Here is a 25,436-nt window from a genome sequence, read left to right as displayed (position 1 = left end):
GTAAAGCGCTGTGGAATATGATGGCGCTATGTAAGTAAACATCATGATAATGCTACCCTTGGTTCGGGCAGGATTAATCAGCTGCCATCAATTCACAAAAGACATATAACAGCGGAGGAACCAGACTGCCTTAGTGGTAAAATAATGGGGTGAAGTGATTTTGAGAGTGAGAATATTGGAATGCTGTACATTAGCCATATGTAAACCAAGTAGAAACGATCAAATAGTATTCCAGATTTTAGGAGAAGGGGGTCCATTTGTTCCTGGCTTTTACTTACAGTACTTGGCCAATGGTGCTGTTTATTATTAACAGTGAATTTTTCTAAAAGAATAAACGGGTAGAAATAAATCTAGTGCATCCAAATATTACCAAGTAATAAAATCCAAGCTGATGAATCAGTGCAGCATTCTTGTCATATGTGAGCGGTGCCTGCCCATAGCTGGCGAGCGCTGGGGCGCTGTAATAGGGTCACACCCTCGGTCCACATCTGTGAGCACATTATTTATCTAGGTCTGGAGACAGAAGAGGATGTTCTCCACCCGGGTGTGATAGATAACAACACTCTGTAATATTAGCAATAATAAATTAATATACACTATATTGCCGTAAAGCGACTGCTGGAATTAGGAGACAAGAACAGGTAGGAAAAGTGAAAATATACTGACGACGAGGTTTTTTTTTTTCTTTTAACATATGTGGAGCTATCAATTTGATCTCTAGCTAAACAGAATATAGATGTCAAGGTGATATATCTGAACAAATATCAATAACAAACTTGACTGAAATTATACAAGCTACTGTATTCACAGATTTCCTAGTTTCCAAGTATAATGGTGTTAAAGAAAATATATTTTCATTACTGTTTACTAGCCTCAGATAATACAAAATATTTTTTTCCTTTGGATGCAAAACACCTATTTACCAAAATTCTGATACATAAAAAAATTCTCAATTGGTGTTGGGGCAGTCTGAGGATTTTCAGATGTTTGACATGTTCTATATTGTGAACAAAATATAAGGAAAGCCTAATACGAATCCATCAAAGTAAAGGGAAAAACACTATTTTGAAATGTAAGACAACAGAAAGAAGAACTAAGAGCCACCTCAGTTCTATTAGAGTGATGAAACACTTCCCATAGTATGATAAAATATAATTTTTATTAGGTATATTAATAAAACATGGAAGTCCAAAGAAACACACTATAAGCAAGGAAAATCATAAAAGATCTGAGGCAGGTACACTATCAAATTTGCATGAGCTAAATAAATAGATTATAATCATTGAAATGTAAATACCACGTCCCCTGATGAAGATGGGCGAAACGTACGTTGGGGAGCTTGTTTGGACTGTCATATTTTTTAATATACTTAATAAAAATTATGTTTCATCATACTATGGGAAGTGTTTCATCACTCTGATAGAACTGAAGTGTTTCTTAGTTCTTCCTTTTGTTGCCTTATGTTCTATAGTGCATAGATTTCTACCAGCAAATTTCACCACTTGCAATGCAAAGTATGAAATCTAATCTATTGCAAATTCCACAACATATACTCATTTTGATGATTATTTAATATGGGTATTAAGACAATTTTTACTACTTATGAATGTGGCTTTAAAAGGAATGTGTCATGTAATAAAAAACGCTATTAACCATTATTGCAGGTATGGTGTTAATCTGCAGGTAAATATGGTCTGAAGTTGCCCGGTGCCTGCACTGAGAGCCCCACTGCTGGGAGGAAATCAACTTTATTCCTGCCAGCAACCTTGGACTTTCATAGGGATGCGGCAGGCGAGGCTTCAGTCACTACTCAGTACATAGTGAGCAGCGGCTGTAACCGCTCCGCGGCACTAACTGGCAGCTGGCTCAGCACTGATGCACTGTTGAGTCAGCTGTCAGTCAGTGCCGGTTACAGCCACCGCTCACTATGTACTGAGTAGTGACTAAAGTCACACCCCTATGACTGAAAACCCAAGGCTGCCAGGAGGAATTAAGTTAATTTCCTCCCGGCAGCGGGGCTCTCTGTGCGGGTGCTTGGGCAGCTTCAGAATGCTATTAACCTGCCGATTAACCCCATATATGTAGGTTAATAGCGTTTTTTTACATGACAGATTCTCCTTAAAGAAGTTTTCTGAGACTTAGGGCCCTCATACACATTAGAATAAAGTTGGCTTAACCCGCTGATATTCATGTTCTAATATATATGGGGCCGCCGGCTGATTGATGATCGGGGGAGATATTGATCGCGCATGTTTGATTTCAGACTGCCAATCGCATAGTACTCCCTGAGATATAGAGAACAAATGAGCGCTCGGCTGAGCGAGCACTCATGTTCATAGGAGTGTCGGCTGAGTGAGCCCTCATGTTTATAGGATTGTCAGCTGAGTGAGCCCTCATGTTTATAGGATTGTCAGCTGAGTGAGCCCTCATGTTTATAGGATTGTCAGCTGAGTGAGCCCTCATGTTTATAGGATTGTCAGCTGAGTGAGCCCTCATGTTTATAGGATTGTCGGCTGAGTGAGCCCTCATGTTTATAGGATTGTCAGCTGAGTGAGCCCTCATGTTTATAGGATTGTCAGCTGAGTGAGCCCTCATGTTTATAGGATTGTCGGCTGAGTGAGCCCTCATGTTTATAGGATTGTCAGCTGAGTGAGCCCTCATGTTTATAGGATTGTCAGCTGAGTGAGCCCTCATGTTTATAGGATTGTCAGCTGAGTGAGCCCTCATGTTTATAAGATTGTCAGCTGAGTGAGTGCTCATGTTTATAGTAATGTCGGATGATGCACAGTCATGTAGGACGAGCCTAACATTGATGACTTATTTGTAGAATAGGTTAACAGTGTCAGATTGGAGGGTGTCTGACACCCAGCACCCCCATGGATAAGCTGTTGTCTACCCAAGGTGGTTGGATGCAAACAGTGGATGTAGCTGGAAGATCATACATAGTTTAGTGGCCGCTCTGTGTACTACACCTCATCTCCTAATCAAGTGAATGAGAGATAAGGTGCAGTACCTGGGATCGACCACTAGACAATGTAAGGAGTCATACTGTTCCAGTGCTGTCCATTGTTGTATCCAGCCGGAGCACATAACAGCTAATCGCTGGGGGTTGCCGGGTGTCAGACACCCACTATTCTGATATTAATGACCACTTCTAAAGATCGACCATTAATATGTTAGTCCTGTGCAACCCCTTTAAGTGTCTAGAATCCAGTGATTAGTAAGTGTCCAACTAACTTTTCAATTCTTTCATAATAAAAATGCTCAATGTTTGTTATAAGGGAGCTTTATTAATACTGGGTCTCCTATATCAGACGTAAACAAAAAGTATCCTGCAGGAAATTCCCCAAAGATATTAAGAAGCGCATGAGTACGAGTAGATTTGCTTCACATTTTGAGCCATATTTTGTGATTAGCATTGTCAAATTGGGTAAAACATCTCTCATCATACCTCTAACCCTGTCCACTTTTTGTGCCATTTTTCGGCTAAAATTTGCAATATTTTTTAATGCAAAAACTAGCACAAAGCCATTAATACTTTCTCCTATGTATGAGGTCCATTGCACTGCTAGTTACAATGAGAGCGCATGTGTTAGAAAACATTGCAAAGACAATTTGCCACTTTTCAGATTAGAAAAGTGCCTCTAGGTACGCGACCTGTCATTGTTTTAAGTCTGCACCACATTCCTCAACAACATGGGGTGTTCACTACAGATGCACCAAAAATAGGAATTCTGTATTCCAAGTCTGAAGCAACACCTTAGAGGTCATAAAGCACAGATTTCAGAAGTGCATCTACATCAGTAAGTCCTACAATTTTTGATTTTTGGTTTTGAGCCAGAAGCAGGAATGCCCAACAGGAATGATTTATGCTTCTCTTTTTTTTTGAATCTATATCTAGTTGCTATTGCAAAAACTACATTAAAATGCAAAATGAGGAGCGGCAGGACATCCTCTGCCAAGAATTGAGATGAGTAGCTCACCTCAATTAGCGGACTGAGGTATCTCTTAGGGAGTGACACAATCCTCCTGTTCCTGATCTGAGCTAGCCAGAAGTATCACCATGTTCTGTGAAGTAGGATTGTGCCGCCCCGGAGAGACACGACTAAGGCAGTGTCCACCTGCACAGAACATAGTGATGCTACACCACTGGCTGGCTGGAGTCAGGAGTGGTCTCTAGCTGCAATCCAGCCCTCCCTCCTGATAGTCTTCTGAAGGGGCTATCTCAGCTTGTAAGTTAGCTAGGGACGCATTCCTGTCTGTTCTTGACTGAGAGCCAAGACTCTTGTCTTTAAAATAAGACCATTGCAACTCTAGTTGCCTTATAACCTGAGATACGGCCAGTTTTGGGCGAGGGGCGTAGCTGGGAGCAGAGAGGCTGCATGGACAGGTGGAGAATCTATGATGTGTGATCCTCTCATCCCCCTGTATTACATTGGGTCCTCACTGGCCTCTTTTTATAAGAATTTAACACCTTATTTATCATTTTTAAACACTAGAGATGAGTGGATCGATTCGCGGAGGATTGAGTCTAATTTTGTGTAATTAATTGTTTCACGAGAATTCAAACAATTTTGAGATTTGATTTGCGATTTACAAAAAAAACTTGTTCTGCACCATTTCCTCCACTGCTGAAGCATCAGAGAGCAAGCCATAGTTATTCTGTGTGGCTGCATGGGCCATCCCATAATGCCCTGCAGCTATGACGTCTAGCAGATTATCATACCTTGTACAGTGGTGGTCAATACCTGGGTCATCAACGGATCAGTGGTTCCCAGTGGAGATCAGCTTGTACGGCAGTCATTTTCCATCTCCAGAGTCACCGGGTAAGTGTCTCTCTCTTCTGTAAAGTGTAAGCTGTTATGGTCACCTGGGTTCTCTCTCCTCCTCCCAACATGTATTTTCCAAGCAATTACAAGCTTTCCAGTATTGAGATTCGCACAAATTTATTTGCTGCAAATCAAATTTTGGGGGAAAATTCAAAATTCAAATTTGAATGTCAAAAGATCTGCTTATCTCGATTAAGCCCATAGTACACAGAAATAAACTTATATGGTTTTACTGAAAATTGACGCGTTTTTGCAATGTGGAGTTTGACAATATCAATTTTGCTGATAAAACGCATTATGAAATGTGTCTCACCTGTAAAAACTGCGTTGTCAGAAACTGCATCATAAAACCATGGCAATTTATGGTAAAAATACTGTTTTTTTACTTCCTTTTTATATACTTAACAAGCACACAAATCAAGTATTACAAACTGATACAACAATCTTGTGAAAATGTAGTCTTAGGGCCCATTTACACTGGCTGATTAATGAGAAGGAGCGTTCCTTGAAATGGTCAGTGTAAACAGGCCACCAACTACCAAACGAACGAGCAAAACACCTGTTCATTGGGTGAAATGATTTTTAAGCCGGCTAAAAAATTATTGTTCTTGGCAGCATCCCGTCCTGTGTAAACAGGAAATTTTAATGGCAATATCCCATAATGTTTAGTGATGAGCGAGTATGTTCTGTTAACCCTTTCGGCGAGCATGCTTGGGTGCTCGCCGAGTATCTTTAGCGTGCTCGGCTGTTATGTTTTAATCACTCCGTGCTCATGATTTGCGACTGTTTGACAGCTTTAATACATGTGAGGAATGCCTAAGAAACAGACATTCCTCACATGTATTAAAGCTGTCAAACAGTCGCAAATCATGAGCACAGCGTGACTGAAACATGACACCTGAGCATGCTGAAGATACTCGGAAAACACCCGAGCATGCTCGTAAATCTTGAGTAACGAGAATGCTCGCTCATCACTACAAATAATGTTCTGTGGGGACAAAATGATTGTATTAATGATCGTACTGGGTGAATGAAAATGCAGTTGGCTGGTCTAAACAGGCTATTAAGTGTAGACTACAGATGGAGATCGAAGACTGGAATGGACTCTACAGGCTGGAATAGAGCTCTATCCTCTTCAGCGATGAGTCCTGCTTTTGTCTTGGATGCTGTGATAGCTGAAAAATTGGTCTGTAGACCAACATGAGCAATATTATGAAGTGGCCTTCATGTGGGAATGTCACACTGGCCCTTCTTCCGGGATTAAAGTGTGGGTTGGTATAATGTTCGGTAGGCAGATCCACGGTCGCTAACCGTCCAGAAATTCCAGGACAAGCCATAAAAATTGGTCACTTTTTTGCCCTGTCTGTAAAAAAAATGAAGGCGTCTATGATTTTTTTGAGGCTGTAGAAACTTACACAGATTATTTTGACTGTAATTATCATCATTTTACAGTGAATGCAGCTGATGTTTTCTTATCAGTATTATGGGCTGTAGACATGTAACACTTATAATTCTAGTGATTTATTATGGTTTTACAATGTGTTCATAAAAAATATCTGTCCGTGATTTTTTGATTAGCTGTTCAGAAAAAATAAACAGTCAAGTTGGCCACCCTGGTCAGACCCCTCTAGTTGTCGTTCCAGATAAAATAACAGGTCAGCGTTGATTTGATTTGCTTGTAGAACCAGTGCTACGACCATTTCTCCAAAGTGTCTCCGAAGGCATATTTCAACATGACAATGCCAGGCTGCCTAGCCTAAACGTGCTACTGTGTGGCCTAAACATGCTACTATGGCCAACAGCATCTCTGGACTTGTCTCCCATCAAGCACATTTGGGATGTCATTGATCGGCAATTGCAAAGGGAGCTGCCAGCAGCAGCTCTTGATGATTTGCCCAAGTGCATTCAGCGTAGCAGAAGATTCATCAGACAACCAGTAATAACCTCATTAATAGTATGCCAAGAAGTGTATGTGCGAATACTTCTGCGCATGACACTCATACTTGATACTGAATAAATCGAGATGTTTTTAAAATTTTGTTTCCATTTTTTTCTTATTTGCATATTATTAACATGTCTATCGATCCTAGAAAATTCAGAGAAACTGAGGCACCAAAACTGCAGGTTCTTGAAAAAAAAACTTGATCTTTATTCCAGATTAGTTAAAACAGGAAGACAAAGCAGGCAAATTTCAGCCATAATTGGCCTTTCTCAAGCCTAAAAAATACAGCTCTGAGTGGTTTGGGTGCCTCGGCTTCTCTGAATTTTCTATGTTGTTTTTGGTCCTGGTGGGAGGCCCTGCCGAGCTAAGCACAAGTTTAGTCAATGATGCATATGAATCTACTATTGGACTGAGTCATGTCTATCGATCCTGTGACTTCCATAATTCCACGGCTTTTCTTTCTTGGTGTAATATAATTATGTATGCTCTTTATTCACTGCTGTATGGAATTTATTCTCTACTGGTATATAGTTGCTCATTTAAACTAGAGAATTACAATTTGAGATTTTTTTTTGTGTGAAATTCTTATTGTTTTTTGGGAGGGGGGGGTGCCATTTACATTTTTTCCTCAAGCAGCAGAAAAGCTAATATCAGCTTGGAGAGCGGAAATACTTGGAAATGGTATTAATCCTGTGGAGACCCTGAAAACATACAGGGATTGTAAAAAAAATAAAGTCTGCTTAGCATACAATCTCTCAAGATGATTTAAGAATACATTAAAGTTGAATTTCGATTTGTTCATAAATTATGTCTGGAACATTGTTCAGGAGAGGAGAGATAAGGGCTACAGACCTGCCATCAGATGAGGTCATTGAAGGTTTTGACTGTTAACTCATTTTGCATGATGCTAACTACTGTGATACATAGAGACTATTGAATACATATGGTTAAAAAATGAATCCATTTGAGTAAATAAATGGCCCCAATGAGGTCCAAATTCTTTGAAGGAATTGTATCAGAAAATGGCATACTGGTTAAATCACTGGGATTATTTTAGGCACATACTTCAGGAACTGTTTTCAGCAGGCTCATTATCAGCAGAGGCAGGATTACAATGACAGATGACACCTCTGTACACAGCTGATAATACAGGATTCACCAATCCCAATAGGCGACTCTCCCCTTTCTCCCTTCACAATGACCTTTACACATGCTGATTAGATGCTTCAATATAAAAGAGAAGGTATGAGTCAGTTCATTGATGCCAATGTACATGTGGATTTCCTGAAACAACAGTAAGTCTAGAACACACGTCAAACCCCGGCCCGTGTGTCAACTCTGGCCCACAGGGTGATTATATTTGGCCCGTGATGCCAGCATCAGCATCAGCTGATGCTCCCTCCGCCATCATTCTGCGTCTGACATCTCAGCGCAGCAGGTATGATGTCGTCACTATTTTACGCCCGCTGTGCCAAGCAGTGAAGAGCTTCAGAGCGCTCGCTGCTGAGACAGGAGCAGCGGGGGGAACAGGGAGAGATGAGTATTTATTTTTTTAATGTGGGGCCCATTATACTGTATGGAGGACTATGTGGAGGCATTTTACTGTGTTGAGGAATATGTGGGGCCCATTATACTGTATGGAGGACTATGTGGGCCATTATTCTGTATGGAGGGCTATGTGAGCAGGGCCAGCTCCAGGTTTTTGTGGGTCCTGGGCGAAAGAGTCTCAGTGGGCCCCTTTAACACATACCACAATTCATTATGCACAGATACAGCAGAGAAATATATATATAGTACAAGGCCAAACATTTCACTTCTTACATTACATGACCGATATCTATTGTAACTTCCACAATAGCTCAGAAACCGGCGAATCGCTCCATACAGAATACTGGCCCCCATAAAATGCTCCATACAGGATACTGGCCCCCATATAACGCTCCATACAGGATACTGGCCCCCATATAATGCTCCATGCAGGCTGTGTCCCCACATAATGCTCCATGCAGGCTGTTCCCCCCACATAATGCCCCATGCAGGCTGTTTCCCCCCACATAATGCCCCATGGAGGCTGTTTCCCCCCACATAATGCCCCATGCAGGCTGTTCGCCCCCACATAATGACCCATGCAGGCTGTTCCCCCCCACATAATGCCCCATGCACGCTGTTCGCCTCCACATAATGCCCCATGCAGGCTGTCCCCCCCCACATAATGCTCCATGCAGGCTGTTCCCCCCACATAATGCCCCATGCAGGCTGTCACTCCCCCTTATAATGCCCCATGCAGGATGTCACCGCCCCTTATAATGCCCCATGCAGTATGTCACACCCCCTTATAATGCCCCGTGCAGGATGTCACCCCCACGCCCTTATAATGCCCCATGCAGGATGTCACCCCCCCACCCCCTTATAATGCACCATGCAGGATGTCACTTCCCCCCATATAATGCCCCATGCAGGATGTCACCCCCCCTTTATAATGGCCCATGCAGGATGTCACCCCCCTTATAATGCCCCATGCAGGATGTCACCCCCACCCCCTTATAATGCCCCATGCAGGATGTCACCCCCACCCCCTTATAATGCCCCATGCAGGATGTCACTTTTCCCCCATATAATGCCTCATGCAGGATGTCAACCCACATTATAATGTCCAATGCAGGATGTCCCCCCACCCCTTTATAATGCTCCATGCAGGATGTCACTTCCCCCCATATAATGCCCCATGCAGGATGTCACTTCCCCTTCTCCTCCTATAATGCCCCATGCAGGATGTCACCCCCCCTCCTCTTATAATGCCCCATGCAGGATATCAACCCCCCCTATAATGCCCCATGCAGGATGTCACTCCCCCCCCATATAATACCCCATGCAGGATGTCACTCCCCCCCTCCTCTTATAATGCCCCATGCAGGATGTCACCCCCTCCCATAATGCCCCATGCAGGATGTCACTCTCCCCCCATTTAATACCCCATGCAGGATGTCACCCCACCCCCCTCTTATAATGCCCCATGCCTTCATACAGTAAAAAAAAAAAAATCAAATACTCACCTCACTTCTTACCTGCTGTCGCTGCTCAGCCCTGGGCTCCTCAGCGTCGCCAGCGTCTTCCCGCTCTGCGCTGCCTGTGACGACTCAGCAGAGGGCGCGGTGGAAAGACGTCACCGCACCCTCTGACCTGAGACGTCACAGTGCAGCAGCTGCGGAAGATGCAGGACCTGCTGCGGAGGAACAGGAAGAGATTAGTACTGTGCCAGCTGCTGGGGCCCTGAGCAAGCGGGGGTAGGGGAGAGCTGGCACCGTTCTCCTCCGCTCACGGGTCCCATAGCGCGGCGGGGTGCTCGGGTGCTGGCGCCGGGACTGTATGTGATGTCCATTATTCTGTATGGTAGACTATGTGGGGCCCATTAAACTGTATGGAGGACTATGTGGGACCCATTATACTGTATGGAGGACTATGGGGTCCATTATACTGTATGGAGGACTATGTGGGGCCATAATACTGTATGGGAGACTATGTGAGGTCCATTATTCTGTATGGCGGATTATGTGGGGCCCATTATTCTGTATGAATAAGTATGTGGCACCCATTATATTGTATCAAGGACTATGTAGGGCCCATTATACTGTATGAAGGACTATGTGGGGTCCATTATACTGTGTGGAGGACTATGTGGGGTCCATTATTCTGTATGGTGGATTATGTGGGGCCCATTATTCTGTATGAATAACTATGTGGGGCCCATTATACTGTATCAAGGACTATGTAGGGCCCATTATACTGTATGGAGCACTATGTGGGGCCCGTTATACTGTATGGAGGACTATGTGGGGCCATTATACTGTATGAAGGACTATGTAGGGCCCATTATACTGTATGGAGGACTATGTGGGGTCCATTATACTGTGAAGAGGGCTGTGTTGGGATAACAGTTGAAGCATCATACTGTGTTGGGGTCACCATACTTTGCTGGGGGGTACAGTAGGGTCATCATAATGTGCATGTGTAGGGTACTGTGGAGGAATTCACTGTGGGGGTATCATACTGTGTTTGGGGGGCACTTTTGTTGGCATCATGTGTTATTATCTGTATTATTTATTAATTCAAGTTTTTTATCCTTTATTATTAGATATTTAAATTAGGCCATTGTTCCATATCCTTTTTACTGCTCTTACATAACATATTATATTATTCCAGTATGCCCCATTATGTATTTATTTTATTATAAGATCTATTAATTAAAATGTACTTTGTTCGTGGGACAACCCTGTTAGGTTTGTTTCCATATGAAAAGGGTCATTGTCATAATTGATGATAAGGAAAAACTTTCTCAATTGTAGACATTTTTTTATGTTCAATCTGGTTTTATTAAAGTGCTTTGCAAACAAAATAACATTGCTTATTGTTTTGACATTTGGTATTGAACTACTTGAATAAATGTGTATATATATATATATATATATATATATATATATATATATATATATATATATATATATATATATACTGTATATAAGCATAAATTTGGATTAATTAACAACTTCAGTAGAATATATGAAATATATACAATATAAAGATAACCATGTGGCCTTCTAACTGCTAGAGAGAATTCTGAGAGGTGAGGTCTTCAATCAAAGGCGTCTATTCTTAAGAAAAATACATAGCAGAGAGAAAAGATGGAAAAGAAGAGAAAGGTCAAAATAATAATAAAAAAAAGGGGGGGGGAGAAGAGGGAAGGAAAGAGGGGGTTATGGGGAAGGGGGTCCCTAAAATCATATGCATGTCGTTACACATTGTCCTATGTCCCTTTATGAGTTAACAGAACAAACTGTGGAAGTCAGATGAGTCTTGAAATAAAGTCCATACGCTCCAGATTCTCCAAAACTTATCATTTGCATCGTTATGGTCTGCTGATAATTCCTCCATTCTACATATTTTAACCATCTCTTTATACCAATCCATTATAGTAGGGGGGTCAGTTAGTTTCCAAAAGCGCGGAAACACCATCCTTGCAGCAGTTAGGCAAAACCTAAGGATATCTTTCTTTTGAGTTCCTATTGAGGAAGGTAATATCGTTAGCAGGGCTTTTTGGGGTGATTTCTCTACTCTATTTCCTGTAATCTGTTGATAGTTATCAAACACTTTTTCCCAAAATGGTTTGATCTTGGGACATTCCCACCAAGTATGGATCAGAGAGCCTATTTCCTGCTCGCATCCCCAACATATTTCTGAGGTAGTGGGATATATTACGTGTAGTTTAGAGGGATAGTGATACTACCTTGTGAGTATCTTGTAATTTTTCTCCTGAGCAATGCAAGCACTAGAAAGTTTATGAGTAAAGAGAAAACTTCTTTCCCAGTCTACAAGAGATATTTCCGCCCCTATATCTCTTTCCCATGTCTATTGAAATTTTAATTTTCCCACACCTCCCTCCTTACTTATACCCCCATAGATCACTGATATGGTGTGTTCTGGACCAATTTCCTGTAGAAATAATTTTTCATAAATGGTGAAATTTGAAATTGATAATTTATAAAATTTGTGGGCTTGTAGACTTTTTTTTTAAATAAATATCTAGGTTGGCCCGTTACTTTGACCAAGTTTTTAATTTTTGCCCTCAGTGTATTTGAGTTTGACATCCCTGGTTTAGAATAACCCTATTAGCTAGTGTAAAAAATGCAAGATTTATTATTCTTATTCTTAATACAGATTCTAATATCGGGGAAAAGAAAGCTTTGTCAAAATGAAAAAAATATATACATTTAACACAAAAACTTAATTTTAAACCCCTTCATTGATATATACACCATGACGTATTTGGAATCTATAGTTTTCAGATTACATGGACTTTAGGTTAAAAATACAGATTTAAAAAGTGCATTGACATCTCTACCTCTAACAATAATCCATGAAAGCAGCTAGTCACCAGTCCTACTCCTGTTTCCGAGTCACGACTGGAGCTATTTATGTTTGATTGATTTCTGATTTACGTTTCCACCAATAAATGAAGTCATTTAACATGATGCAGTTTTGTAAATTTATGTCATTTTCCCAGCGATAACTCCCCATTTCCTAATATAATGACAAATTATGTGCTACTGTGTTCCTTTTCCTATTCTGTATATGGCTGAATACATTTATTCTTACAAGAAAGGCTGTATTCAGACGGTCCTATAAGAAGAAATAATACATACCTGCCAACGCTGATTACTCCTTACTGCACAGGTAGGATGGTGCATTGTATTCACGAGTATTTTTAGACATTGTGTTCCCCTGGCTCAGAAAGACTCATTTCTATAGTTGCTGCCAGTAATTGCCTGCAGATTTAGCCCATCTAAGTCTCTGCATTATAGAAATATCAGAAATGAAGGTTCATAATAAATAAAGTAATACCGGATACATGTATTTAGATGGAGAAAGAAATAGAAATCAATAGGGTGACAGATAATCATGAGAGAGACGTTCTCTAGATACATGACTTTTGGATATGGGACGGACCCTACTCTACCGTAAAACAACCATAACTACAGTAAACCTGGAATAAATACACAAAACCCATTATTTTAGATGTCAAAATGGCCACAGCTTTACTTAAATCACAGGATTATCATAATCATAGTAGAAGTCAGGTGCTAGTACATTGGGATTCACCAGTACTGTGATATCCCCAGCTGTCTGACATACTGCACCAGGACAGACAGCCATAAAGGGGCGGCACGCACTGGCTTGCCATTCAAGCAGAGCCAGTAAACTTTCAGGACACCAATGACCCTATTATCCTCACTCCTGTGCTTAACCACCGTGCCCGCCCCGATTGACGTTACATTTACAACATCTTTGAGGCTGGCCACCAAAGCCGAGCCTGTTCATGAGGTTTTACATTATATTAGTTAAAATGAGTCCACCTTAACTTGTCTGCAACTTCCACCTAAACCGCCACCAAAGAGGCCATTTGACACCTTGAATGGACTTGACCGCCATCAACCATGCCTAAGAAAGCCATCAACCATTCCTACATCTTATAGAAAGACTGTGGATACAAGTAAACTTTTATCTTTCGACAAAATTCCTGAGCAACGACAGATTAATTTAAACAATGCAATGCTACCAAATTATGACTGATGGTAGGGTGACTAAAGCGAATTAACATAGTTACATAGGTTGAAAAAAGACCCAGGTCCATCAAGTTCAACCTTTCTCCGCCAATTATACATTTTGTCACTAAGTTAACTATAACCCACAATATTATTTGTACTGAGGAAATCATCCTACAGTATATGACTTTCTATATGTAATTCTAATAAGACCCCATAGGATCTGTAAACACTAGAAATGAACCACTCAATAGTATTGTGAGAAAGATTTATTAAAGGATTTATCTAGGACTAATTTTTTGTTTTACTCTGGGCCTAAAAACTAACAGGCAGGTAGTTGCTAAATATCTGCCTGTTCTACCCAGCTCTAGCACAGAGTGGTCACTGACCGGCCTGCCGGCAATTCAGCTGCTCTACATCAACACAGCAGCTCTTCCTCTTCTGGACTCCCCTGTTGATGGGGTGTGACTGCCCACGTCATGCTGATTGGCAGCTGGCTCCCCGCAGTTAGGTAGCAGGGAACCGGATGTCAATCAGCAGGACATCAGCAGTCACACCTCTTCAACAGAGCAGAGCAAAAAAGAAACAGCTGCTCTGTCGACATGGCGTCATCAGAAGCTGCTGAATTGCCGGCAGGAGCGGTCTGTGACCGCCCTGTGCCGCAGAGATCGGTGCCGGGCACAACAGGCAGGTAGGTAGAAACTTCCTGCCTGTTAGTTAGTTCTTTGACCTATTGTAAAAAAATAAATAGTCCCAGATAACCCCTTTAAACATGAATACAATACAATAATCACTGCACCTTGTGTGACCTGCTAAAATAGTAGACTGGCAGTGAATTGAAGTTTTGTACTCCCTATAGTAGCAGTTTCCAACGTGTGACTCTCCAGTGGTTATTAAACTGTGTTCACATAATCCTTTTTTTGCCACTATTTCATAAAATGTGTTAAAACCACTGCAAAAGAACATATTTGGTATGTATTAAATGAACTTGGCCTGATACTACAACTTAAAGGATGCTAGAAGAGCCAGTTTGAGCTACTATATAGCAGGTATATGTAATTTACCAATATTCTTGTCATACAGAAGGTATGCGTTTATAACTAAAGGGGCTGTCCACTACTCGGACAACCCCTTCTTAATTACTATATTTCCCTATGTAAAATAATAACCGTTTGTACTCATATTATACTTCATATTTCATCTTTATAGCTTCCCAGGGATGGGTGTCTCAGTCGGGGCACTGTCCTGCTCTGCCCTTATTCACATTTATATCATTTCACACATAAGTTTTTAATACTAGAGACAGGTTAAAAGCATATAGATGGGTACACCTTGTCACGGTGGGATGGCTTTTACGCCTTTTTGATCAAAATAGCGTTAACTAAGTACCCAATATTATTTACATGTACTATTACTATTTACTTGCTGTAGGGTACATGTTCATTTTATTTTTGTCCTTTTTCTTGGGTTTTGTTTGTTTGTGAAATGGGCGCAGTGTGAATGTGTGCTTAGACTTTGCAGGTATACCAGCTTATAGTTTGGCTCAATTCTTTGGTTTGCTGTTATCTCTTGTACTTTGTACAAACAGGGGCAGGCCCCCCTTTCTAAGATACAGTAAGTACCAAGTATTGTGTAGAGTGAGCAGTGTGTGTGTTGCATTGCCAAGTCTTGCCAGGGTGTATGACCTGTGACATCAAACTATCTTCCACAACCTCACCTTTGTAGCAGAGTTTGGCTTTAACTCACCCAGTTTTAAGCCTTCTACACAGCAGTTTCTTTTCCAGTTAATTACTGTGTTTCAGCCTACATATGAAAATGATGATCATTATCACCTTGTTGTATAATTGGTTACTTACTACCCGACTATAATCCTACAAAATCCCTGACTGTGTGCAGGTGCACCTAGAAGAATTTGATGCAGTCACGCTAAATACTGATTTGATTTAGATTTTTATTTTATTAATTCACTTTGCATTTTGTTAATTGATAAAAAATAAACTATTAACACTTCTATTTTTTACTTTGCAATATTTTTCCTAAAGCTGTGCAGCCACCGCATCGAGAGCCCCAGTGGTGGGAGGAAATTAACTTTATTCTTCCAGGCAGCCTCTGGCTTTCAGTCATTGAGGCGCGGCCGGCGTGGTTAAAAGGGTGTGGTTACAGCTGCCGCTCACTATCCACTGATCGGTGACTGAAGCCTCACCAGCCGCGCCTCTATGACTGAAAGCACGAGGCTGCAGGGAGGAATAAAGTTAATTTCCTCCCAGCAGCTGGGCTGCAAGTACAGCGGCCGCATGGCTTTAGAACGGTATTAACTGCAGATTGACCCTATATCTGCAGGTTAATAGCGTTTTGGGACATCACAGGTTCCCTTTAAAGCCAAAAGCTTAAAATTGTACAGATGAACCCACACTCTGACTTCTCTATACAAATGGGTGCTTTATTGTCTTACTTGATATTTAAAAACACCATCTCGGTATGTAAAACTGCTAATGTGTTTTGGACTTGTATGAATCAGCAGTTTTACAAGCAGCGATGGCATTTTTAATCATCATGTTAGGAAATAAAGTATCCACTTGTACAGAGAAGACAGAGAGCCGGTTCAATCTGTAAAAATGCATGTATGGCGAAACTCATGTGTATATGCCGAAAGTTCTTTTTGTACGGTATAGTAATACTTCATTTACCTTTTCCAGATTCCTCGTCAGTAGCATGGGAACAAGAGCCTTTTCTCATGACAGTATTTTCATACCAGAAGGGCAAGATGCAGAAGATCAAGAAACTCAGGCGGCATCACAAGACCAGAGTGTGGGCAAAGTGAAGTCACTCCAGGTAAGAGCAGACAATCACTTCTACTAAATTTTCCTAATGGCGTAAAGAAATGAAGGGGTGATTACCACTTATTTAATGCACTAGGGTAGAATAGAGAGATAAAAGAGCTATTGTTAGTGTTTTTCTGCAGCTTGTGCATTATACACATATAGCTGTACAGGACACACATTATATACACTCTCTGCAGCGCACATATATACACAACACTGCTGCATATACATTACAGGTACACTTGCTGCATGTGCACACAAACTGCTATGCTATATAAACACAAACACAGCTCTGCTACAAATACACACACCTCTGACACATACACAGCTCTGCTACAAATAAACACACACTTCTAATGCATACCCACACAGCTCCACTACACCCACAATGCTCTGCTGCACACACACAGCTCTGCTACACATACAGACACAGCTCACCTACAACACACTCGGCTCTATCATCAAATTACATATCTCAACTACAACACTCAGCTCAGCTACATCATCAAAGCACACACACAGCTCAGCTACAGCACATACACTGTGTACATTACCACAGTTTAACATTCCTTCCAGGCATGTGACTCATCACATGACATGAAAGGTTTTTCAGCTACTCAGGATGTGAAGCATCCGTACAGGTCCTAGAAGCGATCTCTCCTGCCCTGCACTAATCAGACTGATCAGTGTGGGGCAGGAGGAGAGAGCGCAGTTCTCTCAGTGATCAGGAAGCACACGGTGTCAGCGTTCTACTCAATCACAGAAGGCTCTTCTGGACCATAAAGTCACGTGCACATGTTCAGTATTTGGTCAGTATTTTACCTCAGTATTTGTAAGCCAAAACCAGGAATGGGTGATAAATACAGAAGTGGTGACGTGTTTCTATTATACTTTTCCTCTGATTGTTCCACTCCTGGTTTTGGCTTAAAAATACTGAGGTAAAAACTCACAAAATACTCAACAAGTTCATGGAGCCTTAGACGCACACATGTTTATCAGGATTTTTCTTGCTAAAGGCTGAGTGCCCACTATGCATTTTCAAGCTTTTCTGTCGCGGAATTTCCGCAGCGAAAACGCTTAAAAAACGCTTGGTAATATGTGCCCCATGGTCCCCAATCATAATCAGCATGTGCTTTGCACATGCTGCGGAAATTTCCGCTGCGGATTATCATTGCGGAACAATCCGCAACATGTCCATTAATTTTGCGGACACGCAGCGTAATCGCCGCCACTGACTTGCATTTGACCGCGTGACATCCGCATCACTGCATCTGCACATGCGGATATCACACAGTTCAATATGCGGATGGTACCTAGGTCTGGAGGAGAGGAGACTCTCATCCAGACCTGGGTACCATAGAAACTGTAAAAAAAAAAAAAAAATTAAATAAAAAATGATACTTACCTTCCGATGTCCCCCAGCCTCCTCAGCGATGCGTGCGGTGTGTTGGGCGGCTCGCCGTGGGGTGAGGACTTGACATGACGTCATTGAGTCATGTGACAGGTCACGCGACCGCTGACATCGGCGGTCGCCTGACCTGTCACATGACTCAATGACGTCATCGCAGGTCCTTCACACCACCGCGAGACACCGGGGAGACCGAACGGAGCGGAGAAGGAGACCGGGGGCCATCGGAAGGCAAGTATAATCTTTATTTTTTATTTTTTACCATTCTTATTCTTTTTTTTTTAAACTAACTTGGTCACACTACTATAAATCCATGCCGGTTGCATGGATTTATATAGTGTGACCAAGTTGTCAAGCACTTTCCAAGTGATGCTAAAATCGTTTTCTAAAAGCGCTTGATAACCCGCATGTAGAAATGCATGCAAAAATGTTTGACAAACGCTTCTACCTGGCGGGAAAAACGCATGTAAAATCCGCATGCGTTTTTCCTTCCAGGGAGAAGCATAAAAAATATGCATCATTTCTGCATCATGGGCACATAGCCTAAAAGTGCATCTTATAGTCCACATAATATGGTGTATGATATAGACTTCACTTATGTTATGCTATAAAAAGTCAAATTAGCTCTAAATCTCATGTAACATAACCTAATCTGATGAAATATGAGTCACTACGAACACACACAAAACTATTCTAAGCAGCGGAAAACGTGTTTGTTCTATTGTGTCCTAAGTTTAGTCTCAGCAAATATTTATCGTATAGTCAATATTACATTCTAGCAACAACTGGGAAAGAATATTCGGTTTGGACAACCACCGCCAGCCGGTAGTCCATTAAAGAGAATGCAAAATTTGGGAGCAACCAAAGAAGAAATTGAGGAAACACATAACAGTACCATGGATAGCTTAGGAGAACGAAGTGGCAGTAAGGTAAGACTAAATTGTTTGACTGTTAAAACACAGAGATTGTGAAACACTGTAACAACCCAATTTACTACAGTGTGACTCCAGTCAGAGGTTTCTAGGACCTGGAAGATAAAGTTGTCCATATACAAGTGCCAAAAAATATTAGGGTAAACTGACACAAAGTCTTTTCCAGACGGGCAAACCCAATGAGGTTTTCAAGCGGAAACCACGTCAGGAAAAGCCTGGTGTTGTTTGCTAGAAAACACATGTATAACGTCTCGTAATTCTGTTAGGTAATATTTAAAGCACCACTCCATCGGGGTTTTTTTTCAGCACTGGAGTGGTGCTAGTGATGTAAGGTCTTATCCTCACCCTCCGGCATCTTTACCTTTTTTCCTGCACTTCTCCGGTCCCATGGCGCCATGTTGTGAGCGCAGCTTCTGACTGACCGGAAGTCAGAAGTTACGTCACAAGCTCTCAGTGCTAGTCTATGAGAGGCAGAACAAAGCTCTCATGGACTTGTATTGAGTTGTGACTTCTGGCTCGCTCCATGAAACACTGAAGCGATCAGGCAGGTCACAAACTGCTGGAGACCGATGGGAGCGGTGGTGATAAAAGGTGTAGACGGCAGCAGATGAGTATAAGAGTAGGGTTTGACCCATGTAAGTGTACTCAGATGCGAAATGGCTGTTGTCTACACAACCACACCCTATTCACCTCCTCGCTGCATGTTTTAAGGATTTGAATAAAGATTATCTGTTTTACCCTTGCCAGTGAGTGCTGCTAAACCTTTTTGCTTTGGACACTATATTTGCTTTCCCTGTTTGGAACTGTTAGCTGAGTACCACCGGACTTTGGCTTTCCCACATGTTGGACCACAGTGTTAAGTCCTCCACCCTATATAATGATAGTGCCAAATCAGTTCATTTTCTCTTCTGAGTGAATATAAGAGTAGGGTCAGGGCCCTTAGATTAGAAGCACCACTCCAGGGGTAAAATAAAAAAATGCTTTAAAGTTACCATTGCACACCAATGTAATGGAGAAATCTGTATTTACTGTTTTATCTGTGAATTAAGAATTTTGAGAATGAATTATCAGTTTGGGAGGAGAAAGAGGGGGCCTTTTCTGGTAATACATATTACAAATTTTCTTATTTCCACGTGTTCTATTGATTTACGAAAGTAATTAAAACCTTAGTTACTCTTTAAGTCTAGTAAGTCCTAGCATCTATTATTTATTCATTTTTCATATTCCACAGCGCTGCACAGATATCATTATCACTGTCACCATTGGGGCTCACAATCTACATTCCCTAACAGTATGTTTTTGGGGTGTGGGAGGAATCCCATGAAAACACAGGGACAACATTAAAACTTCTTGCAATTGTTGTCATGCCTACAGGTACAGGTGAATCTCAATAAATTAGAATATCATCACAAAGTTAATTTATTTCAGTTCTTCAATACAAAAAGTGAAACTCATATATTATATAGAGTCATTACAAACAGAGTGATCTATTTCAAGTGTTTATTTCTGTTAATGTTGATGATTATGGCTTACAGCCAATGAAAACACAAAAGTCATTATCTCAGTAATTAAAATAATTAGCAAAAAACACCTGCAAAGGCTTCCTAACCATTTAAAAAGGTCCCTTAGTCTGTTTCAGTAGGCTCCACAATCATGGGGAAGACTGCTGACTTGACAGATGTCCAGAAGGCAGTCATTGACACACTCCACGAGGTCCCAAAGTTCCAATTTTCATTTGGAAATCAAGGTCCCAGAGTCTGGAGGAAGAGTGGAGAGGCACACAATCCAAGCTGCTTGAGGTCTAGTGTGAAGTTTCCACAATCAGTGATCATTTGGGGAGCCATGTCATCTGCTGCTGTAGGTCCACTGTGTTTTATCAAGACCAAAGTCAGCGCAGCCGTCTAGCAGGAAATTTTAGAGCACTTCATGCTTTCCTCTGCCGACAAGCTTTTTGGAGATGGAAATTTCATTCTCCAGCAGGACTTGGCACCTGTCCACACAGCCAAAAGTACCAATACCTGGTTTAAAAACAATATCTGGTTTAATATAATTATTTTTTGTACTTTGTTTTTAATATCGTTGTTTTGTTTATATGTTCGCAGCGGTATGGGCGGGTCTTATTTCGACCCTTTTTGGTGATGTCATTGTGTGTTGATTAGATTAAAAGTAATCACCTTTGTTACATTCCCCATACTTGTTTGACCCGTTGAAGCATGTGTCAGTGCAAAACGGCCGTCGTCAAGAACAGCATGACATATACCCCCCAGCTTGGGATGTTTTTAGAGAAGAAACAATAAAGAAGCATTTTAACATAGTCCGGTGAGTGCCTTCCACTTTTCTTGAACTATCCACAGTATCTTTTGTCTATGAATGGAACCTTTTTTTGCACCCAAGACTTGAAGGCATAGGTGCTTAGTCCTGCTATACAAAGGAGTTATTGGAGGCGTAGGTGCTGGTTTTCCTGTTACTTATTCCAATTGAAGTATTGAGTGCATTTACTGAACATACATTTCAGTAGGCCAACATTTCGGATTTTAAAAATATTTTTCAAGCTGCTGTTATAAAGTATTCTAATTTACTGAGATAATGACTTTTGTGTTTTCATTGGCTGTAAGCCATAATCATCAACATGAACAGAAATAAACACTTGAAATAGATCACTCTGTTTGTAATGACTCTATATAATATATGAGTTTCACTTTTTGTATTGAAGAACTGAAATAAATTAACTTTTTGATGATATTCTAACTTAGTGAGATGCACCTGTATATGGCTGTAATGGTTGTCCTCGGTGGGATTTGAACTGCAAGGTAACAGTGCTAACCACTGAGCTACCATGCTACAATCATGGTCCTGCCTACAGGTATATGGCTGTAATGGTAAACTAGTACTATTATTATTTGCTATTCTTATATATAAACCATTCACCATTGTATTTTTATCTTCATTCAGATTATAGCAACTCCAAGTTCTCATGGCGTTAGGAATGTTCCTCAGCCAGAGCACAAGAGTGAGGAGAAGGTCATTTTCTTTATTATTATTATTATTATTATTGTTTTTATTATACTATTTTACTACTATTATTGCTGCAGTTACTGTAAGTGGCCCATGTGCATTGGGATTTTAGAGTTTTGAGGTGTCAATGTGTAGAAACCATACAGAAAAAGTAGTCCTAGTACCTTTGAAACTTGCCTTAGGAACGTGGTACAGTTCCCTCCTTCAAGAGGTGTGATGGTGGCAAACAATTGCCACGGGCATGGCGGTATAACTTAGCATCTAGAAGTGGTTTCCTTTCCTCTGTGCACACCCCAGCCATGTACCTTCAGGATGAATGCAAGTTTAGAGGACAGATCGAATAATAAAAAAAGGAACCTAACTGGATATTTATATATAGAACTGGTAATTAAATGTGAATTTTTTTTGATAATTAAAGAAATATTTGGCCATGAAAGTCGATTTTCCCACATCTACTCTATGTTACAGGTGACTCCAGTGAAATCATCTAGAACAAAGAGACCATCTGGCACGATCGAATCTATAAATTTGGATGCTGTTCCTCGATCTGCTGCTTGTTTAGATAATAGTGCCGCTAAACACAAACTTGCTGTGAAGCCAAAAAATCAGAGAGTGTCAAAGAAACTCAGGGGAATGTCCCAGGTAATGTATGAAGATGTGCTGTATAATGTTGGCATATAGACAGATGAAGGTAGTTTAGATGTCTGCCCTTTCTCTTTCAATGCATCTATAGAAAGAATGTGGCTTTGCAATCAGTCTATAATACAAAACTCACATTCTTTTGTGTAAACTACATACAATTCCTAGATACAGAATCCTGCAACCCTGGAAAGGGTAGGGGGTCTCAAAAGGCACTAATGAAAGAACCAAAGCGAACAAATATATGCCAGGACTTATATAATATCAATTGTTAGTTTACAAATCTAAGATATATGAAAAAAGTACACAGAGTAATAAGAAGCTCACCCCTGATGAAGCATTTGTGAAACGCGCGTCAGGTGATAGGTGGGTGAGCCTCTTATGTGTACTTTATCTAGATGTTTGGGAATTACTCTTTATAGAACCCCAATCTGAATCATTGCATATGTAGCGCCCCGAGGGCTCGGCCGCTACAGGGGTATTGCACCTCGGACCAGAGGTGTGATATTCCACTCCTGGGTAAGGATGGAGAATGGACCAGGGCTCAGTTAGCTGCATGCAGCACACACACCCCATTTCCCAGGGACAGCTCAACGGTGCTCCCACTAGACAGAAGTGCAGGCACGACCGACCATGTCCCTGCTGGAGTGGGGAGGGAGGGGTGGAACACTCAGTGCTGTAGGGGCAGATAGGGGGCGGTTCCTGAGTGTAGGAAGGAGCCCATTGGTTGCTGGTCACCTGGGCTCATGGTCAGAGGGAGGTATAAAAGGTGGGCACCATCTTAGAACAGTGTTCAGTTCTGTGGAGAGGAGAAGACAGGGAGCAGCAGCTCAGGCTGAGTGCTGCTCCAGAGGCAGGCCTAGGGAAGAGGCCGGGGCCTGAGAGGAGAAGGAGAAGTGGGCCTGGAGAAGAGGCCGAGGAGGAGGTGAAGGGGAGCTGAGATTCTGGCTCATCTCAGCTCCAAGAGAAAGGAACAGAAACAGAAAGGAACTGCAAAGAAGGAGAGACAGAGAAACAGAAGGGCTCAGGAACAAGAAGGTGGAAGGGACCCTAAGAACCCACGAGAATCCAGGGTGCAGGGTCAGGCAGATTAAGGGTACCGGATCCCAAGTTGGTGGAGGAGAAACAACCCTCAGCCAAACACCGGTCGTCGTGATCATATATTGGTGCGACACCTCATCAAACCTGCTAGGAAGGTACCATATAGGACAGCGGAGGACGGGGCCCACGTTTAACCGCACAGGTCCGCGCCAGCTGGACAAAAGTGGGTCACTGGTGAGGCAGGCCAGAGAAAGGATAAAAGGGGGTCCTGTGCCATGCTCCTGAACTGCCTGGGAGTTGACCGAGCCCCACACCTGGTGGACGCAGCACGGCTCGGGCAGTCATTGCCAGCTGAAGTGACTTGGATATTAACCGTGAGTAAAGACGCTGGACTGCAGTACGTTGTCTGTGTGCTTTTTCGCTCCTCCGGCACTACCGGTACTGGGACTCTCACTACCATCACTCCCAGCATCCACTACACTGCCCTGGGGCTGCACTCTTCCCGTGGGGAGTCACATCACCTCAGCTGCACCCATCATCAGCCCCAGCGGACTGCCTTGCAGCGGCGGTTCCTAATAACCGCAATCCACGGGTGGCGTAGTCAGACATTATCTAAAGCACGTAGCAGACTACCATTGGCCTGACCACCCTGAGCCACGGAACCGGGTTGCCACTACTACTCCCATCGTTTCCCTAATTGCCCGGATCCGAGTGCCCCACGGCCCAGGAGGCGAGTCACATACATATATACATATATATATATGTGTATGTGTGTGAATACTACTTTTTATTGATTATTTGGATATTTATATAACTCTTGAGCTGATTATTATAATAATCTTTTATTTTTATATAGCGACAACATATTCCGCAGCACTTTACATACATTATCATTGCTGTCCCCATTGGGGCTCACAATCCCTATCAGTATGTCTTTGGAGTGTGGGAGGAAACCGGAGTACTCAAAGGAAACCCACACAAACATGGGGAGAACATACAAACTCCTTGCAGATGTTGTCCTTAGTAGGATTAGTGGGATTATATTTGTTATGTGATTGGTGCCTTTTTACTATTGACGTTCCCTTATTGGCTCACCCATCAATTTGTCCTTTTGTCTATTTTGTTGGAAATCTATATATGTCACTTTAATATTTAATACTTAATAAATCCTAGGTTTTTAACTAATATAATTATTAGTTAAAAACCTATGATGTATTAAGTATTAAATATTATAATTGGTATTATTATAATAGAATAGAATTATAATCGATATTATTTCAGTCTTGGCACATATTTGTTTGCCTTTGGTTCTTACATACAATTCCAGTGACCATCTAAGCTGCCAAATTATATTTGAATAATGCTAATAAATCACTAAATCACTATTTTTGGCTTAATTTTGCTCTTGCTCATTGGAGGCGATTAATAGGCCTAATTAGATTATTGGTTTTCAATAAGCAGCACCTGGCGTGTTTGGCAGTGACTCCCTCTCTCTCTCATCCATTGACATTATTATGCCATTAATTAAAGGTGTATTCTTAAAAATAATTCAAGTGATGACCTACCCATAGGATGGGGGATTACTTACTGACCGCCTGAACCCCTGCATTCCCAAGAATAGAACTCTGGAAACCTGAGAACAGTCGTGTCCTGGACTGAACAGAAGTTATATTCATTGTCTATGGGACTGATGGAAATGTCCAAACACAGT

At 41.6% G+C, this 25,436-nt stretch overlaps 1 protein-coding gene across 3 annotated transcripts in view; it reads left to right on the top strand.

The window, feature by feature from the left end:
* CRACD (capping protein inhibiting regulator of actin dynamics) overlaps positions 1–25,436 on the top strand; it is a 190,259-nt gene that overhangs the window by 143,111 nt on the left and 21,712 nt on the right. Inside the window, exons 1-5 of one of the 3 annotated variants that reach the window (XM_073645448.1) lie at positions 480–641; positions 16,565–16,700; positions 18,878–19,027; positions 21,983–22,051; positions 22,514–22,687. In XM_073645448.1, coding sequence (XP_073501549.1) covers positions 16,581–16,700; positions 18,878–19,027; positions 21,983–22,051; positions 22,514–22,687 — 513 coding nt within the window. In that variant the 5' untranslated portion in view covers positions 480–641; positions 16,565–16,580. Of the gene's footprint in view, positions 1–479; positions 642–4,050; positions 4,827–16,564; positions 16,701–18,877; positions 19,028–21,982; positions 22,052–22,513; positions 22,688–25,436 lie in introns of those variants that run through there. The other 2 variants (XM_073645447.1, XM_073645446.1) reach the window with 2 other exon arrangements.

This window comes from Phyllobates terribilis, unplaced genomic scaffold (assembly GCF_046119375.1).
Source record: "Phyllobates terribilis strain yellow unplaced genomic scaffold, ASM4611937v1 Scaffold_1__5_contigs__length_1240528914, whole genome shotgun sequence".
Lineage (NCBI taxonomy): Eukaryota > Metazoa > Chordata > Amphibia > Anura > Dendrobatidae > Phyllobates > Phyllobates terribilis.
The sequence above is the reverse complement of the archived record's forward strand: the minus strand, read 5'-3'. Positions and strand labels throughout refer to the sequence as shown.